The 15,717-nt window shown below is 47.2% G+C and overlaps 4 protein-coding genes across 4 annotated transcripts; all 4 read left to right on the top strand.

The window, feature by feature from the left end:
- Positions 1–3,321: 3,321 nt before the first annotated feature.
- Positions 3,322–3,882, top strand: VC83_01590 (uncharacterized protein; the record flags this gene model as incomplete). The annotated part of the gene is made up of 1 exon (XM_024465265.1): positions 3,322–3,882. One exon carries the CDS (start codon positions 3,322–3,324, stop codon positions 3,880–3,882), a length of 561 nt encoding a protein of 186 aa, XP_024327434.1.
- Positions 3,883–4,173: 291 nt separating this feature from the next.
- On the top strand, positions 4,174–5,107 carry VC83_01589 (uncharacterized protein; the record flags this gene model as incomplete). The annotated part of the gene is made up of 4 exons (XM_024465264.1): positions 4,174–4,287; positions 4,340–4,613; positions 4,676–4,776; positions 4,835–5,107. 4 exons carry the CDS (start codon positions 4,174–4,176, stop codon positions 5,105–5,107), a joined length of 762 nt encoding a protein of 253 aa, XP_024327186.1.
- Positions 5,108–5,937: 830 nt separating this feature from the next.
- VC83_01588 (uncharacterized protein) lies at positions 5,938–8,004 on the top strand (the record flags this gene model as incomplete). The annotated part of the gene is made up of 1 exon (XM_024465263.1): positions 5,938–8,004. One exon carries the CDS (start codon positions 5,938–5,940, stop codon positions 8,002–8,004), a length of 2,067 nt encoding a protein of 688 aa, XP_024327187.1.
- A 1,665-nt stretch (positions 8,005–9,669) lies between these two features.
- VC83_01587 (uncharacterized protein) lies at positions 9,670–10,937 on the top strand (the record flags this gene model as incomplete). The annotated part of the gene is made up of 6 exons (XM_024465262.1): positions 9,670–9,744; positions 9,810–10,037; positions 10,087–10,405; positions 10,457–10,596; positions 10,651–10,663; positions 10,725–10,937. Exons 2-6 carry the CDS (start codon positions 9,811–9,813, stop codon positions 10,935–10,937), a joined length of 912 nt encoding a protein of 303 aa, XP_024327188.1. The 5' UTR covers positions 9,670–9,744; position 9,810.
- Positions 10,938–15,717: the final 4,780 nt, after the last annotated feature.

Genomic DNA, 15,717 nt, shown 5'->3' with positions numbered 1-15,717 from the left:
CGCCGCCACGGCCACGGACACCTTGTCCACCGCCGCCACCACCGACTTCCCCACCCCCTTCAGGGAGGACTCCAGGCCCTCCAGCAAGGAGCCCTGCCCCTCGAGGAGCGCGGCCGTATCCCTCCCCACCGCCATCACCGCCTGGCGGACACGCTTCACAGCGTCAGTTCCAAAACAAGACATAACACAAGGGGTAGACTTACGCGCAGGCCGTCCTCGACGGCGTTGCGGAGAGCCATGCTCTCCATGTAGGCCGAAGCCTCGGCCGGAGAGCGAAACTTCGGCATATTGGCGGCCGTGAGGTTGGCCACCCGAACTGCCTCCGCGGCAGCAGCCTTCGCGGCGGCGGGATCGGGGTTGGTTGACGTTTCGGCGTCGACAATCGCCTGGTATTCGTCGGCTAGGAACCAGGCCATCTATCCCCACAAGGTCAGCCACAGAAACCAAAACACGAGGCCGTAGGCCACCCGACAACTCACCGGAACACAATTGGCCTTTTGGCCCACACAGTGGTTGCATTTGGAGCTCGAGGCGCTCCAAACACAGTCGTGGGCGGGCTCGCCCGCTCCCACCTTCACCTTGCGGCGGACGCAGCGCATGCACAAAGTGCGGAAGGCTGCAGTAAGGGCCCTGGGAGGAGGGGGCACCGGCATCGTCGCGGAATGGGTTCCTACGGAACCGTCAGCCAAGCCACAGGAGTTATCACCCGCGCGTCGACGCGCAACCATCACCTACGCGATCGTCTGGGTATTGGTTTTGTTTCTATGAAACAATCAGTTAGTATACAATATTCGAACAGACGGGGCCACTTACTGTTCTCGGGAGGGGGGTTCGTGAGCGTTGTTGTGGTAAAAGAAGCTTCGAAATGTGGGCGGAACCGGTTGCTTCATAACATCCGCTTACAACAATGAATCTCTGAGACGGATTAGCGCGCGCACAGTAACTGAGAAATTCGCGACGCTTACTGCTACCCTCGGACACCTCACGGGGTGCATTCGGACCTGCCTAAATACCCTTTATTACGATTAAAGCACCACTCCCAATTTACGCATTCAGCCATACGTTTCCCATAACAAAGACTACGGTTAGGGCCTACACTCGGACACTCCTCGGTCGCGATACTATGCCACGTGCATTGAGGACAAAGCACTTCCTTAAGGCGGGGGGTAATGTAAGGATGCCTCCTTACACGGGGTGCATTCGGACCCCTAAGGGGACGCGCAGTAGATAACATAGTAGTACAGCAACATAGGGGTTGGAGTCGGGGTCGATTCGGATTACCGACTAAGTAGTACCGAGGGTACGCTAAGCTTGATTAGAGTCGGACCCGAGACGGATATTTAAGGGGTAGGAAGCTGTAAGCTCCCCCTTTATCTTTTTTGTATCCTTCGTAGTAGACCTATAGGATAGAATACAGCATCACCTCCGACTCGCACTCCCATATGCACCTACGGAGAGCCGTATTCCCTGTGTCCTTACAGATATTCAGGATAGTTCGTGGATAGCTCAACTATCCATTAGCCCCGTCACATGGCAGCCTACCCCGCTTGCCCCCTGTGACTCACACGTCACGTTACTAGGCCCTGGTCCTGTAACCATGACGTCACGTTACCGTAGCCGTAACACTCGATGGCGCTGTCACTCGTCACATGAAGGTGATGCGTGATACGATGCCAAAACAGATCGTCGATATGCTCCAAGTGGAGTTCCTAGAGCAGGTTTCAGAGAAGGTAGCAGCACTTTGCCATCACCGTCTCCTTAAAAGCGACCTTAGCTCGCAACGACAGTCCTTCGTCCTTTGCCAGCATACGAACATTGCCTACAGGAGGTTTCTTCTACGGTTTACTGACAGTCGTTGCACTCAGTTTGCTATCAAACTCAAGAGCAAAATAGAAATCTCCTCCTCAAACCTACAAGTCACTATACATATTTTGTCTTGTCACACCAACAACAAGAGCAATACTACTCAACGATTGCTACAATGATTCATTACACGTCATTGCTCCTTAGTTACTGGGCCGATATGACCACATAGCATATCTCTACAACCCTCTATGATTCATTACATGACATCACTCCTTAGTTACTGGGCTAATACTACACATGACATATCTCTATGAACTAGAGGCCTAGGAACATGAACGATAGCTCCAAAAGCTTCTACAACCACCTATGATTCATTACACGTCATCGCTCCTTAGTTACCCACAAGATTAGTTAAGTTATGACATAATTTGTCTATAAAGGTACTCTGACCTTAGACCTCCTTTCACTTCCTATAAGCTAAGAACCTAAGAGATGGTTCTATGGGATTCTCTTACGTCGACTACAGTTACCAAGCCTGGTTAGTCATGGAAAGTCTTGGAAAATGAGAGAACTACACTCCTTTAGCATAAATAGGATTACCCTTTCCTTAAGAAAGGTTGGCTCTGTTTCCTAAGACAGTGTGTTGTCTTAGTAAAATCATCCCTCCCTTGGGTGGCTAGATTCTCACATCTGGTGCACCCACCATTACACCTAGCTTGTATCGCTGCTCATAAGAAGCTTAATGAGTACTATACGCTTGCTACGAATCAACGATGGAGTCATTCAGGGGTAGCTACAATTTGCGATCCACGTATGAATCTTAATGTATTCAACAGTCTTTGGCCAAGCAGTACTGAAGAAGTCAAACAGAATAGGGTTAAGCAGCAGTTCCACGAGTCGAGTTGTGGCTGATTGGAGATATAACTTCTAGTAACAAGCTAGATGAATCGACTATGGAGAGCAGTATAAACCTTGATGCGCTGACAGATGAAGATCTTCTAATTTGTAGCCCGACTGTGCTGGGTTTCTGTTTGAACGACAAATTATGGTGTAAGACCTGTGCACCTGCTGTGGCGAGTCGCTACAGCAGGTGCACAGGTCGCCACTGGCGACATTGCTGATCGCGGTTGCGGATATTTCGGGAATTTCGTGGAATGAGTCGCTCTTCAACCAACTGGCTATACCATACAAGTCAAAGAAGCTTATCGAAGCTCTGACTACGTCCCAGTCCGGTGAGAAAACTAAATATACGTTTGATGATTTTGTGGAGGGCAAAGGCCGTGGCTTGATTATGCTTCTCTAGTATGTCCATGGCAATGACGATCGATATATACAAGACTGACACGCTCGATAGTGGACCGCCAGGTGTTGGAAAGACAATGACTGCAGAAGGACTGTCGGAACACCTCGAAAGGCCTCTATATTCAATCTAGCGCCCATTTGTGCTAACTTAGGAAGGTCTCTGCGGGAAACTTAAGCAAAGATGCGAAACTTCTCGAGGCCCAATTGTGTGAGATGTTTGAAGTTGCCGAAAAGTGGAAGGCTTTACTTCTCCTCGATGAAGCTGATGACTTTCTGTGCAAGCGGTCCTATGACCCTAATCACAACTCTCTCGTCTCAGTCTTTTTACGGAAGCTCGAGTATTATAAGGGCATCATGTTACTTACCACGAACCGGGTCAGAGACTTTGATGAAGCAGTACAGAGCAGAATACACGTTGGTATTAAGTACAGCCCCTTAGGCGTTAATACGAGAAAAGTGATCTGGAGGAGCTTTCTTGAGAAGGCAAAAACAGAGACAGGGGATGCAGTGTACAGTGACAAGCAGTTGAACGTCCTGGCCAAGCACAGCCTCAACGGTAGACAGGTAAGTGTCCCTAGTACCGTCGAATGGGGTTCCTTTGCTAACACTGTCGCACAGATTAAGAACGCAGTGCGTTCAGCACATGCCATAGCAAGCAGCGATGGAACACACCTATGCTATTCTCACTTAGAGACCGTCCTCGAGGTTGGCAAGGAGTTTGAGAATGATTTCAGGGGTTCAGGAGAGATGGCAAACATGCTCTCCTACGCCTGATCTGTCAATTGATCAATCGAGGCTGCATAGCTTATCTCAGTTGAATCGAGTAGTGGACTGTACTGTTTGATTGTGGCCATTAGTATTTCATAAACAAGCTGAAGGCCCCCTCTGCCTGCGTGTGAATGCCTCGATGATTGGCCAGTCCGAGACGTGATACCCTGTGATAGTACCCACAACGCTATAGAGCTGCGCCAACCTTGGTGACTATAAAGCCGTGAGCCCCGCCCCCCCTTCTCACTTTTTCACTCGTTCGCTCCTTTCAAACAGTACACATAACGTATTTTCAGTATGGAGACATATGTCCCTTGCTTCAAAGTTGACGCGGAATCAATGACAGATATGGCGAGTCAGTATGACCCGAGGGTACTATCATGTTTTAATGATGGCACGTACCAGAGTAACGTAAGCTTCATATTTAACCTGATTAAGCATTTGCGAAGCTAACAATTGGAAGCAATTTTGGTGTTTGAGATATGAGCTGAACAAGTGTCGGGGTTCTTTTGCTGAGCACAAACAAAAAGACATCTCTGCTCGACTCACAAAAGTGCAAGAGCTCGCAAGTTTCGATCTCAATGATATTTTAGAGACAAAGGTTGACATGGTTGTAAAAGAGTTGCTGGACATTGCCAGGGCCATCCCAGGGGATAAACATCAGATTCGAAAAAGATCTCGGAAACTGTTGTGGAGGTTGAATGGAACTAAACACTCGCACTGCCGATGGCATGCTCGTGATCGAGAAGCTAAGGCCAGTTGAAAGGATGTGCGTCGCAGCAAACGTATTGCCCGCCAGGGCCAACGGAGAAGCGAACGGGTTATAATGCAGAAGACGAAGCAAAGATAGAGCCAGAGGCATGGTCTCCTGCTCGGGGGCGTGTCCTAGATTGGCAGAAAGTTGAATCTAAGAGGATAGTCAGAAAATCTTGCGACCATGGTGATAGCAAAGAAACAGAGCACAGGACACCTGGAGATTATCGACCTCTTGATTGACAAGGACGCCAAAGTTGACACAGTGGACCAACTCGGGCGTACACCGTTACACCGTTCTGCTTTTCTAGGGCATGGGGCAGTGACGACACTCTTGGTCGACAGAGGGGCAGTGGTAGATGCGGTGGACAATGGCGGGCATACGGCGCGCGATTTGGCCGAAGAGATGGACGAGGAACCTGCGATAAGGCTCCTGACGGGGAAGAGCCCGGTTTCTATATATTTGAAGGCCGCTTGATTGTACTATAGGAAGTGCAGCCCATCCAAACTGCAATATCCTCCTTCATTACCAAGGTCCTCAAAAGCAGAGCCGATTTCAAGGATAAGCCGGTGGATACCTGGTGTGGGTTCATTGAAATATCGGGTGAGACCATCGGGTGGTGACCCTCAAGTTTGGGACGCCAGAATTACCGTTTCTGGAGATGTAGGATCTCTGACATCTTCGTATAGTCGTAGCTTGCCATGAAATGCCAGCGACAGTCAACTACTATCGCTTTCTGACTATAGCTTTCAAAATTATAAGAGACTCTATCGCAACATGACAACCGGGCTGTCCGGCAAATGAATGCAATTTGTGAAATACAACTGATGTCTGTGATTAGCTGGCGGCCAAGACGAGAGTTAATGTCTCGGCGAGTATATGCTATCGCAAGACTCCGCCAATCAGCGGTCAGATTAACTGATACACTGTAGCCAAGACTGGTCGGCGACATAGCAGATGACCACCTGAAAAGCCAGTTGTTGTGTTAAGGCTATGACAGGTGATACCATTCTCCCAAGGTGTACTGTGCTATAAGACAATTTAGGATGTAAGGGGAGTGATCTACATGCTTCATGAAAGTAGATCCTCTACCCCTATACTTTCAACACTTGCCACGTCACCTACCAAAAGTTTATAAATGCTTCCCTTCCAACCTTCTTTCCATTCAACGACTTTTCTGTGCGCACAGCAGTCATCCCACGATTTAATTCAAGACGACCCTGCTAAGAGGCTGATAGTAGTTGTCAGCATCTCACCCTCTTGCTACCTCTGAACCACATCGCTCAAACGTTCTCATTGAATGCAAGATGCCTTACATCGCCCGGACAAGTGCGCTCTCCGAGCTGGCTCTTAATGGGGGGCTCGTTGACCCCCGAGCTGGTCAACAGCCTTCTTTTGGTAAACGGATGGTCTGTCGGGACGTAACCGACTTCATTGCCAACACAACCAAGTCCTCGCCTTCAGAATTGAGACACAAAAGGGCTGGTGCTAGGCACACTAACGGGGGTACGGCGTGCAACAAGCCAGCTAGCGAGTACCAGGCCAAGCTCGACAGGATCCTCACCCATTCGAGGGATATTAAGATGCCTTGGGCAGGAAAGAATTCCGACCTGCCCGTGTCAGACCTCGTACCAGGGCTCGTCATCAGTGGTGGTCTCAGTCGCTCACCAGCTTTCGATTGCCTGCCTGTCGTTTCCCATTGGGCTGACCGGACCGACGAGTCTTCGGCAGAGGACCCTGATGCCGCCGTCCGTCTTTCTTCGACATGGGGTACCACCCATGTCATTGGAGAAGGGGCCACCATGAGCTACCCTCTTGGAGCTCCCTGCTGGTCGCTCAGGACTCACGGCATAGGTCCGGTCGAGGCTGGGTCAAGTAAATTTTTTCAACAATACCTCCCTGAAACCGACACGCTGGTGACGACGGTCAGCTTGGCGCGTCGTCACGACACCACTCAAACCAGCGGAGTTATTGGCGCAGCCATGAGCATCTCCTGGATGCGCAATGCACGCGTTGCAGACGCCGTCGATTGTGCAACTGGGCTGCTAGCAGATGCTGCGGCTCTCTTGGCAGCGCGTGATAAGGTGATCACGACTGGAGTGACGCAGCGCCTACCGTTCGCTGAAGTCCGCGGGTCTGACCTACCGGCATGGTGCTCCGCTCGCAAGCCTCTCCCTCCCAAGCTGAGCGGCGTGGCACTCTCATCGGACCAGGCCGTTGTGGATCTCCTCGCAGCAGAGGATTGTGAGGGGCCGCTGCTCAACACCAGCATTTTCTCTATGGCGCTAGGCTATAACCGGGGCGTATACGGTGGTTCGATCTCTGGCTTGTGGGCTATTATGGACTCGGCTTTCGTCCTGGATTACTCCATAGGCATCAAAAGTGCTGCGATGGCGGACAGCCTCTCTTCTGCATTTGCGGAGGTAGCTGCTGTTGCTGAAGAATCCGTCTCCGCCGGCCCACATATCACCGATATACGGGTCGTCAAGGGCTGCGATTATGCATGCTTGCGCCAGAAGACCATCATCGAGGATGCCCACCCTGTCCCCTCTCGCCCGTGTATAGTTGTATGGGACAATCTCGCGCGGCTTGCCCGTTACAAGCTAGCCGATGCCGTGTTCTGTCATGTCTATTACGATGCAGGCGGCGGAGAACAGATGGCTGCCATCGCCGGCCTTGGCTGCGTTGTGCATGACTGGATTGATCTTGGAGCTGATATAGCTTGCGCAGAAGTTAGCAACATCATCCCTACTTTGACGCGGGGATCTTTGGAAGAGGAACCCTTGCTCGAGGTTTACTCGCGGTTGCTTGGTTCTATGATATGGTATCGGGACAACGATCCCTATAACCCGGCAGCCCTCTGCATTCTCTTCACGCACTGGTGGCAGCTCGCCAACTGCCGACACCGACCCATCACACTCCTCGGTAGAACAGACCTCAGTGCGGGCGCGGGAATCGCCGCCACAATACCGGATGGCCGGCCAGAGTTGGAGCACTTTCGAGCAAGCGGCACTAAGGTCGAGCGCGGGGAGCGTCCCCTCGCCAACGCCGAGGCACGACTCCAATCTGTCCTTTCCTCTGACCCATTGCCCGAAACTCGTGCCGTCATTGAGCTTCTAGTAGACCCTGTTCTCGCCTACGTGAGAGGGGCTGATAGCATACCCGCTGAAAGTGAATACGTGGGAGCTGTTCTAGCTGCCGAAGTGGCTTATCCCCACGGGCAGAAGATTGTAGAGATGTGGGACCTTGCTATCGTCATGTGGGAGTGCGGGGCAATGTGGGCTGCTGGTGTGGCAGGCCTTTGCTATACTCATACCGGAAAGTCCAACTGTGACCGGGCTCGTGATGACTTGGCTGACACCACCTGGAGTTAAACTGCGCCGCCAATCACGGTCGTCAAGCGCGGAATCCTTATGGCCAACCTATAACGCCTGCTGCATTTAGTCCTGTGAGAACAGCAGTTTATCAAACTGTGCTATTTCGGTCATTAATATAAATGTTCTTATTCGCTTTTGACTAGACAAATGGGTCCTGTTATTAGTTGTTCGATATAATCGTCGGAACCAACCTATCTCTTCGCTCTAGGTTGGGGTAAGCGGTCGGTGCTCACCGCCACTTCACCCATCGTCACATATAACTCTAACCATAGATAACCCATAGTAAATAGATACTGTAACTATGGAAGATCCTATAATCGTCGTATCCAACTTTTCGCTTCGCTCAAGGTTGGAGGAAGTGAGTCGGGTGATTGAGAAAGTTGGAGAAGCGAGATGCGCGATTTCGCAAATTGTATGTTATATGTACCATGCCATAGTAATTTATATGTAAAGATACCTAAATGCGCCATTCTACAAAACTATCACTTCCTTAGGCTGCGCACTGGGTACTCACGAGTCGAGTAGTAGACTTTTTACTCACCCAGCTGAGTTACTCACTCATGTCCCGAGTATTGTTGAATGAGGATTACTCACTTGGCAACTCAGTTATATCACGTGCCATTACTTATGTTAAAAACGGGGCGCGACTTCATTGATCAAGACGCCATAACTCCATAACTCCATAACTCCATTCCCATATTGTTGATGTCCTATTCCACACTATAACCTTTGGCCTTTAGGTACCAGGTTACCAGAAGGTTGCCAGAACTCATCTGACCTTCATTCCTGGATGAGACACATTTCCATCGATTAAGCCCACAGCTCCATGATTAAACATCATATCCCGCAAACGCCGAACCAATATCATATCCTTTGCCTGAATTGTCACTCTCTTCGCATGAATAGCGAGAAGGTTTGTCACTATAACTGTTAGTATGTCCCTGTCACTATGTTTAAACATCATACTCTCAAATTCTCGAATGAGGAAGCATTCAGCAGCTTCCTGAAGAGCTAGGATAGCAGATTGCTGGAAGCGAAGATTGGACTTGAAGTCTGCTGCAATTTCCCTAACAAGACGCTGGAATGGGAGCTTTGGGATAATTAGGCTAGTATCGAGTTGCTGTCTTCTGATATCGCGGAGAGCCTTGGTGCCTATATGTTTATTAGAGAGTTCTGGTAATCCTCTGGTAATCCTCTGGTAATCCTCTTACCAGACTTTGCGCGGCGCGTGGCCTTCTGAGCATGATTGTTGCTAGCTTGAGATGAGCGAACTGGAGCTTTTCTTGCTGTGCCCACGGCCTTTTCCTTTCCCTTTCCACCAAGCCCAGAGCCAGCCTGTAATCCAAGTGGCATCCTTGGTGCTGTGCCGCCAGTTGATCTCCTAGCAGTTTGCTTGGTACGAGCCATTTGCTAATATCAAGGTGAGTTAGTGAAGTAAACACAAGACAAAGAAGTAGATCAAAAGATATGTGTACTTACAGTGAGTTTGTAGGAAGAATATTGCAGAAGAAGAGTATAGAAAAGAGGTAGAGGTTGAAAGGTATGTGTTTTATATGAAGGTGCGCGTTGTGGTGTTGCTTTTGGAACAGTAATTCTTTGTAGGTGAATATCCCTTCACGAATATTTTTGTTTGCAACTTTAAAATAACCACGACCTTAGAACCACCTTCCTTGGTTACTCTCCGATCTACACATTCTTCTTCCCTTTTGCGCCTTCACCTCTTCACTAGGACTTCAAGTAAGTTTATTATCTTGATTCTATAGCCAGAACTTCTGGCGATCTTCTGCTAATCACGTGTTTAGTATGGCGAAACGCAAGGCACCTGAAGAACTCTCCACTAATGTGAATACTATCAAAGCTCGCAACCGCGTCTCCAACCTTACTGAAGATGAGAAGGCTGTTCACTTAGCACATCATGCTGATCTGAGCTACTACTTAAAGAAGTTATATAAGTCTGCAAAGTATATCGCTGCCTCTACTGAAGACAAGACACGTCTACAGAATGAATTAAATGAGCGTATTCGTGTTCAGTAAGTTCCTTCTGGTAATCTCTGGTAGCCTCAATCTAACTATAAACAGGACTGAGAAGGGTACCCATGCATCTTGCATTGCGAATCAGAAAGTCAAGAATATTAGCGCCTCTTCTTCTCCACAAGCACCACCATCTACTCCGCCACAACTTCTGTCTGAGCTTGCTGCATTTGAGGGTATCTCAAGTATCCCAATTGATGACGATCATAACAGCGAATGGGAGGATACTGAGGTTGAAGACGATTTGGAGTTGGAGCTTATGTTACGGCGCGACGATATTTTAAATCATGAGGCTGTTCTACCAGATGAGCTTTCCGATGAAGAGATCGCTAGCATCCAGGCTCTCTTAACTCAAGCGCGCATTGATGTATGCTACCTCATAGTCTGGTAATCTTCTGGTAATACTAATAGTTGATAGGCCCATGAAGAGTCCAATTTCTGCAAGTGGCAACATTTCTGGGATAGATGTATCCGCTCATATACAAGAAAGGCTGGAAAGCTGAGAAAGAAGCCTGAGCATCTATTTGAGTATATGCCGTGGATTGATGTAGAGGAAGGGTACGTCTCTGATCATCCTAGCAATCTTCTGGCAATACTAATTGTTTATTATAGCACTTTTCACGAGGTTATCCCACCACATAAATATTTCTGTTTGTACGAGCAGGCAGTTTGGACAAACTTTACAGCTTGGAAGTTTGGAAAGTGGGCCCAATGACCAGGACCTGCGCAGTGGTACCCAAAGTCTTACAATCTTGTCGACAATGGATGGGTTGCAAGTCTCCACTCATAGTTCTAGCTTCAAAGAGGCATTCTTACTTGTCTACTCTAAGAAGTTTGATAAGGAAAAGTGGACTAAGGTATCAGCTGCGCAGGATATGTTGTTCCTGGAGCTAGAGTAGAGGAGAACTTGAGTTTGCTAAAGTTATAGCGCCGGAGTACCTGGTTTTCCAACGCGAATAAGGGCTATAGAGAAATTTAAGTACTTCATCGTAGCCAGACTTCTGGTAACCTTCTGATAATCGAGCAATTTGCCAAATGTCATCTCAATACTCAGAGTTGTTTGATTCTGACAATCCTATTGCAGATGTATTCTCAGACTCTTTTCCATCTTCTCAACGACTATCCTCATTAAATCAAGTCCCTGCAGGCCTTGAATATATTGGCAAATTAAACCAATTCATCAAATGGACTAAGGATACACACAATGTATTCATTGAGTGGTGGAAGCTATCACGATGGCATGAACAACACTCAGATCATACTACAAAACTCCTTACGAAGATTGCATGGGATTAAACAAACCGGAGTTAGCAAAAGAGCATCGGTTGGGTTATGAGGCGTCTGAGAAATCCAAGGGTCAGTGTCGGCAGAGGGGGGTCTAGTAGGCGTTGGAGTCCGTAACTTGACATCAAGCTTTGATAATACCACTTGAGGATTAAAGGGTATTAATCCAGCTCCGCAGAATCCAGCCTGACCATTTTGGACTGAAAGTGACTGCTCGTACACTGCCTTGAACGCGATAAAGAACTCAACCTTGCTGATATGATTAATATGAGCCTTAATAAAGTGCTCAATTTGAAGACCGTACGACCGTTTTAATACACTAAAGCACCCGACATCAAGTGGCTGGGTTAAGTGAGAGGAATGAGCGGGTAAACAAAGGGGTATAATGTTGTTGGTCTTGCAATATGCTTGAAATGCAGCTGAATCATGACTCTCGTGTCCATCAAGAACCAACATTCGATAAGGGCCCTTTGCCGTACGAGCAGTGTGCTTATCAAAGTGCTTTAACCACTCAAGACCCGTCTCATTGTCGGTCATCCATTGCTTGTTGGTTTGATAGCCCAGCCGTGTGGTAAGCCACCTTCAGTATACCAATGTGCAAGGTGATTAACCCCTTGTACGACAAGAAATGGAGGCACACTTCTGCCCTCACCATTAATGCACACGATTGCTGTAGCCCATTCACGATTGCCAGGCTGAACTGCCTTGCCTCGGCCATGTCGATCGGAGCGCATAACTACCATTCCAGGACAGATCACACCCATCATAAACCCTGTCTCGTCGAAGTTGTAGAAATCACAATCCAACACGCCATATTTAGCTCTCATGTTTCGTACGAGCTCAAACCACCCTCCAATAAGCACAGGATCTTCGCATAAGGCCCTTTGGAAGTCATAAACACGATTAAAATGCGTCTTTAGTTCTGGGCGTCGTCGTACGAATCGATGCGCCCAGAGCTTCCCAACGCGCTTTTCCTGACGCGTTTCGAGGAGATAGTTGGCCATATCTTCAACACCAGCCAACCGGGGTGCAAATCCTCTTGAATCTAAGTCAATTATATGTTGACTAATTACTTCCTCTTCAAGTTCAGTCAATTTTTAGACAGCTGGTCGTCGCTCACGAATATCCGTACGACCGTTCATTCTACCGGTAAGTGTAGAATAAGGTACGTCATAGATCTTTGCTGCACGAAGACGAGTAACATTTTTAGTCGTACGAATAGCCTCAATAGCTAAGATGATTCTAGCTTCTTGAGTATGAACAGACATACTTTATTATTGAAATAACGCGTATTGAAGCTAGGGGGTAGAGAAAACGCGAAAAGTTAACCGGGTACTGATAAACCACGTTATTATTAAACTTATTAAAGGATGAAAATATATCTATTTCAACAGAAATAGAAGAGCAAATATTAATAGAGCAGGATAACGTGCATGTATAACGAAAGTGCCAAACAAGCGAAAGTGCCAAAATCATGCGGTGACCAACCCCCCCAACTAAATGTTAAATTCCTCCACAACAAAACATGCGCCATAAAAATGATGAAAGCAAATTAGTGCTAGCTATCCAAGCTATGCAAAGCGACCCAAATTTGCGCCTTCGAGTTGCAGCTAGGATCTATTCCGTAGACCACCGCAAGCTACGTCACCGTTTACAAGGCGTACCTTCACGACACGATATCCAAGCCAACTTACGGAAATTAAGTAACCTAGAGGAATCAGTTCTTGTTCAGTATATACTTGAATTAGCTGCTAAAGGGTTCCCTCCTCAGTTGTCTATTGTTAAAGATATGGCAAATCGACTACTTGCAACACGCGACGCGCCACGCGTCGGGTCACGTTGGGCTTCAAACTTTGTTAAGCGCCATGTAGAGCTCCGGACATGCTTCCAGCGAAAATACGACTACCAGAGGGCTAAGTGCGAAGATCCAGAAGTCATTCGTGGCTGGTTTTTGAGCTTGTATGGAACACAATTCTAAAGTATGGCATCAACAATGCAGATATCTACAACTTTGATGAGACTGGGTTTATGATGGGCGTCATCTCAAGCGCAACGGTAGTAACGAGCTCAGATGGGCGGGCAAAGGCAAAAAAGGTGCAGCCTGGCAATCGGGAATGGGTTACAGTAATCCAAGGCGTTAGTTCTCAAGGTTGGGCAGTGCCACCATTTGTCATTGTGGCAGGTAAAAACCACCTTGCATCTTGGTATGAGAATAGCGGATTTACAGCAGATTGGGTAATCGCTGTTACTGCAAATGGCTGGACTACAAACGAGAGAGGTATGGATTGGATTCAGCATTTTGAGAAGCACACAAAGCCCCGGAGTGTTGGTGGTTATCGCTTGTTAGTCCTTGATGGTCATGAGAGCCACCACTCAGACAAGTTTGAGGAGTACTGCAAAGAACACAACATTATTACGCTTTGTATGCCTGCTCACTCTTCCCATATACTTCAACCACTTGATGTTGGCTGTTTTAGCCCATTAAAAAGGGCTTATGGTCGGCAAATTGAAGATATGATGCGGGCTCATATTTCTCATATTACTAAGGATGACTTCTTTCCTGCCTTCTATGCTGCATTTAACATTGCAATGACAGAAAGCAACATTCAAGGAGGCTTCCGGGGTGCTGGACTTCTCCCATTCGACCCTGAGAGTGTGATCTCTACACTTGATCTTAAGTTAAAGACACCAACGCCTCCAAGCTCCCAGCCGGGTACTGCTCAACCTTGGGTTTCCCAAACACCAAACAACCCAATTGAAGCCTCATCACAGTCTACCTTCATTAAAAACCGAATTGTGCATCATCAAAATAGCTCTCCAACCTCAATCTATACAGCTGTTGACCAGTTTACAAAGGGTACATCGCAAATAATGCATCAATTAGCATTGTTGAAGGCGGAGAACCAAAACCTGCGACAGGCAAATGAAGTGCTAAGCAAGCGCCGGAGGACTAAAAAAACATGATTACAGCAAGGAGGATCACTTAGTCAACAAGTAGCACAGGAGCTACAGGACCAGAGGGATGTTGTACAGCAAGTGGAGCAAGAAATAAGGGCGAGTAGTGGTCGGAAGCCAAGGGAAGAAACCCGCGCACGTCGCTGTAGCAAGTGTGGTGGGCTGGAAATAATGCGCGCACTTGTCAGATTGTAATAGACACATCTGAGGAAGAGGACTCCGAGTAGTTTCAATTGATTTCTAGTGTTGTGGTGGATTTATTGCAATTCCCGTATTGTGGTCGCGATATTTTGGCCGGTTCGCTTGTTTGGCCGGTTCGTTATACATGTACGTTATACTAATATGTTAATAGAGTATTAAGAGAGGAATTTAATAACGAATTACCTCTAACACAACACTAACTACAACAACAACAGCAACAAGAGAATGAAGAAGATAATCTATTAGATGACTTTGAAAGATCATTATATTCTCAAACTATAGTAGATGACTTTGAAACAGAAACTTCTATCTATTTCCAAGAACCTATTTCTCATTGTAAGGTAAGCTATTAACCCTCTTTAATAATTAACTTACTAATATTATATAGATTAATCCTTTAGACTATTGGAAAATAAATCAATCTCAATTTCCAATTCTAGCTACTATAGCTAGGCGCTATTTACAAATCCCTGCTACTAGTGCTCCTATAGAGAGCTTTTTTAGTATAGGTAGCCTTATTATTTCAAAGATTAGAAATAGGCCTTCTAAAGACATTTTTAGAGTAATAGCTTGTTTAAAGAGGATATAGAAGAGGAATTTATAGCTAAATTAATACTTTAAGAAGTATTTAGATAGATTAATATATATTTGGTTTTCTTTTCGACTAACGTACATGTATAGCGAAAGCGCCAAACAAGCGAAAGCGCCAAAATGATGCGGTTACCAAACCCCCCAACTAAATGTTAAATTCCTCAACAACAAAACATGCCCCATAAAAACGATGAAAGCCAATTAGTGCTAGCTATCCAGGCTATGCAAAGCGACCCAAAGTTACGCTTTCGAGTTGCTGCTAGGATCTATTCTGTGGACCACCGCAAGCTAGGTCGTCGTCTAGAAGGTGTACCTTCACGACGCGATATCCAAGCCAACTCACGGAAATTAACTAACCTAGAGGAGTCCGTCCTTGTTCAGTATATACTCGACCTAGCTGCCAAAGGGTTTCCTCCTCAGCTGTCTGTTGTTGAAGATATGGCAAGTCGACTACTTGCAACACGCGACGCGTCACGCGTTGGGTCGCGTTGGGCTTCAAACTTTGTTAAGCGGCGTGTAGAGCTCCAGACACGCTTTCAGCGCAAATACGACTACCAGAGGGCTAAGTGCAAAGATCCAGAAGTTATTAATGGCTGGTTTGAGCTTGTGCGTAACACAATTGCGAAATATGGTATCGATGAAGCAGAT

This window comes from Pseudogymnoascus destructans, assembly GCF_001641265.1.
Source record: "Pseudogymnoascus destructans isolate 20631-21 unplaced genomic scaffold scaffold_3, whole genome shotgun sequence".
Classification (NCBI taxonomy): Eukaryota; Fungi; Ascomycota; class Leotiomycetes; order Thelebolales; family Thelebolaceae; genus Pseudogymnoascus; species Pseudogymnoascus destructans.
Note: the sequence above shows the minus strand (reverse complement) of the source record. Positions and strands in the feature narration are given on the sequence as shown.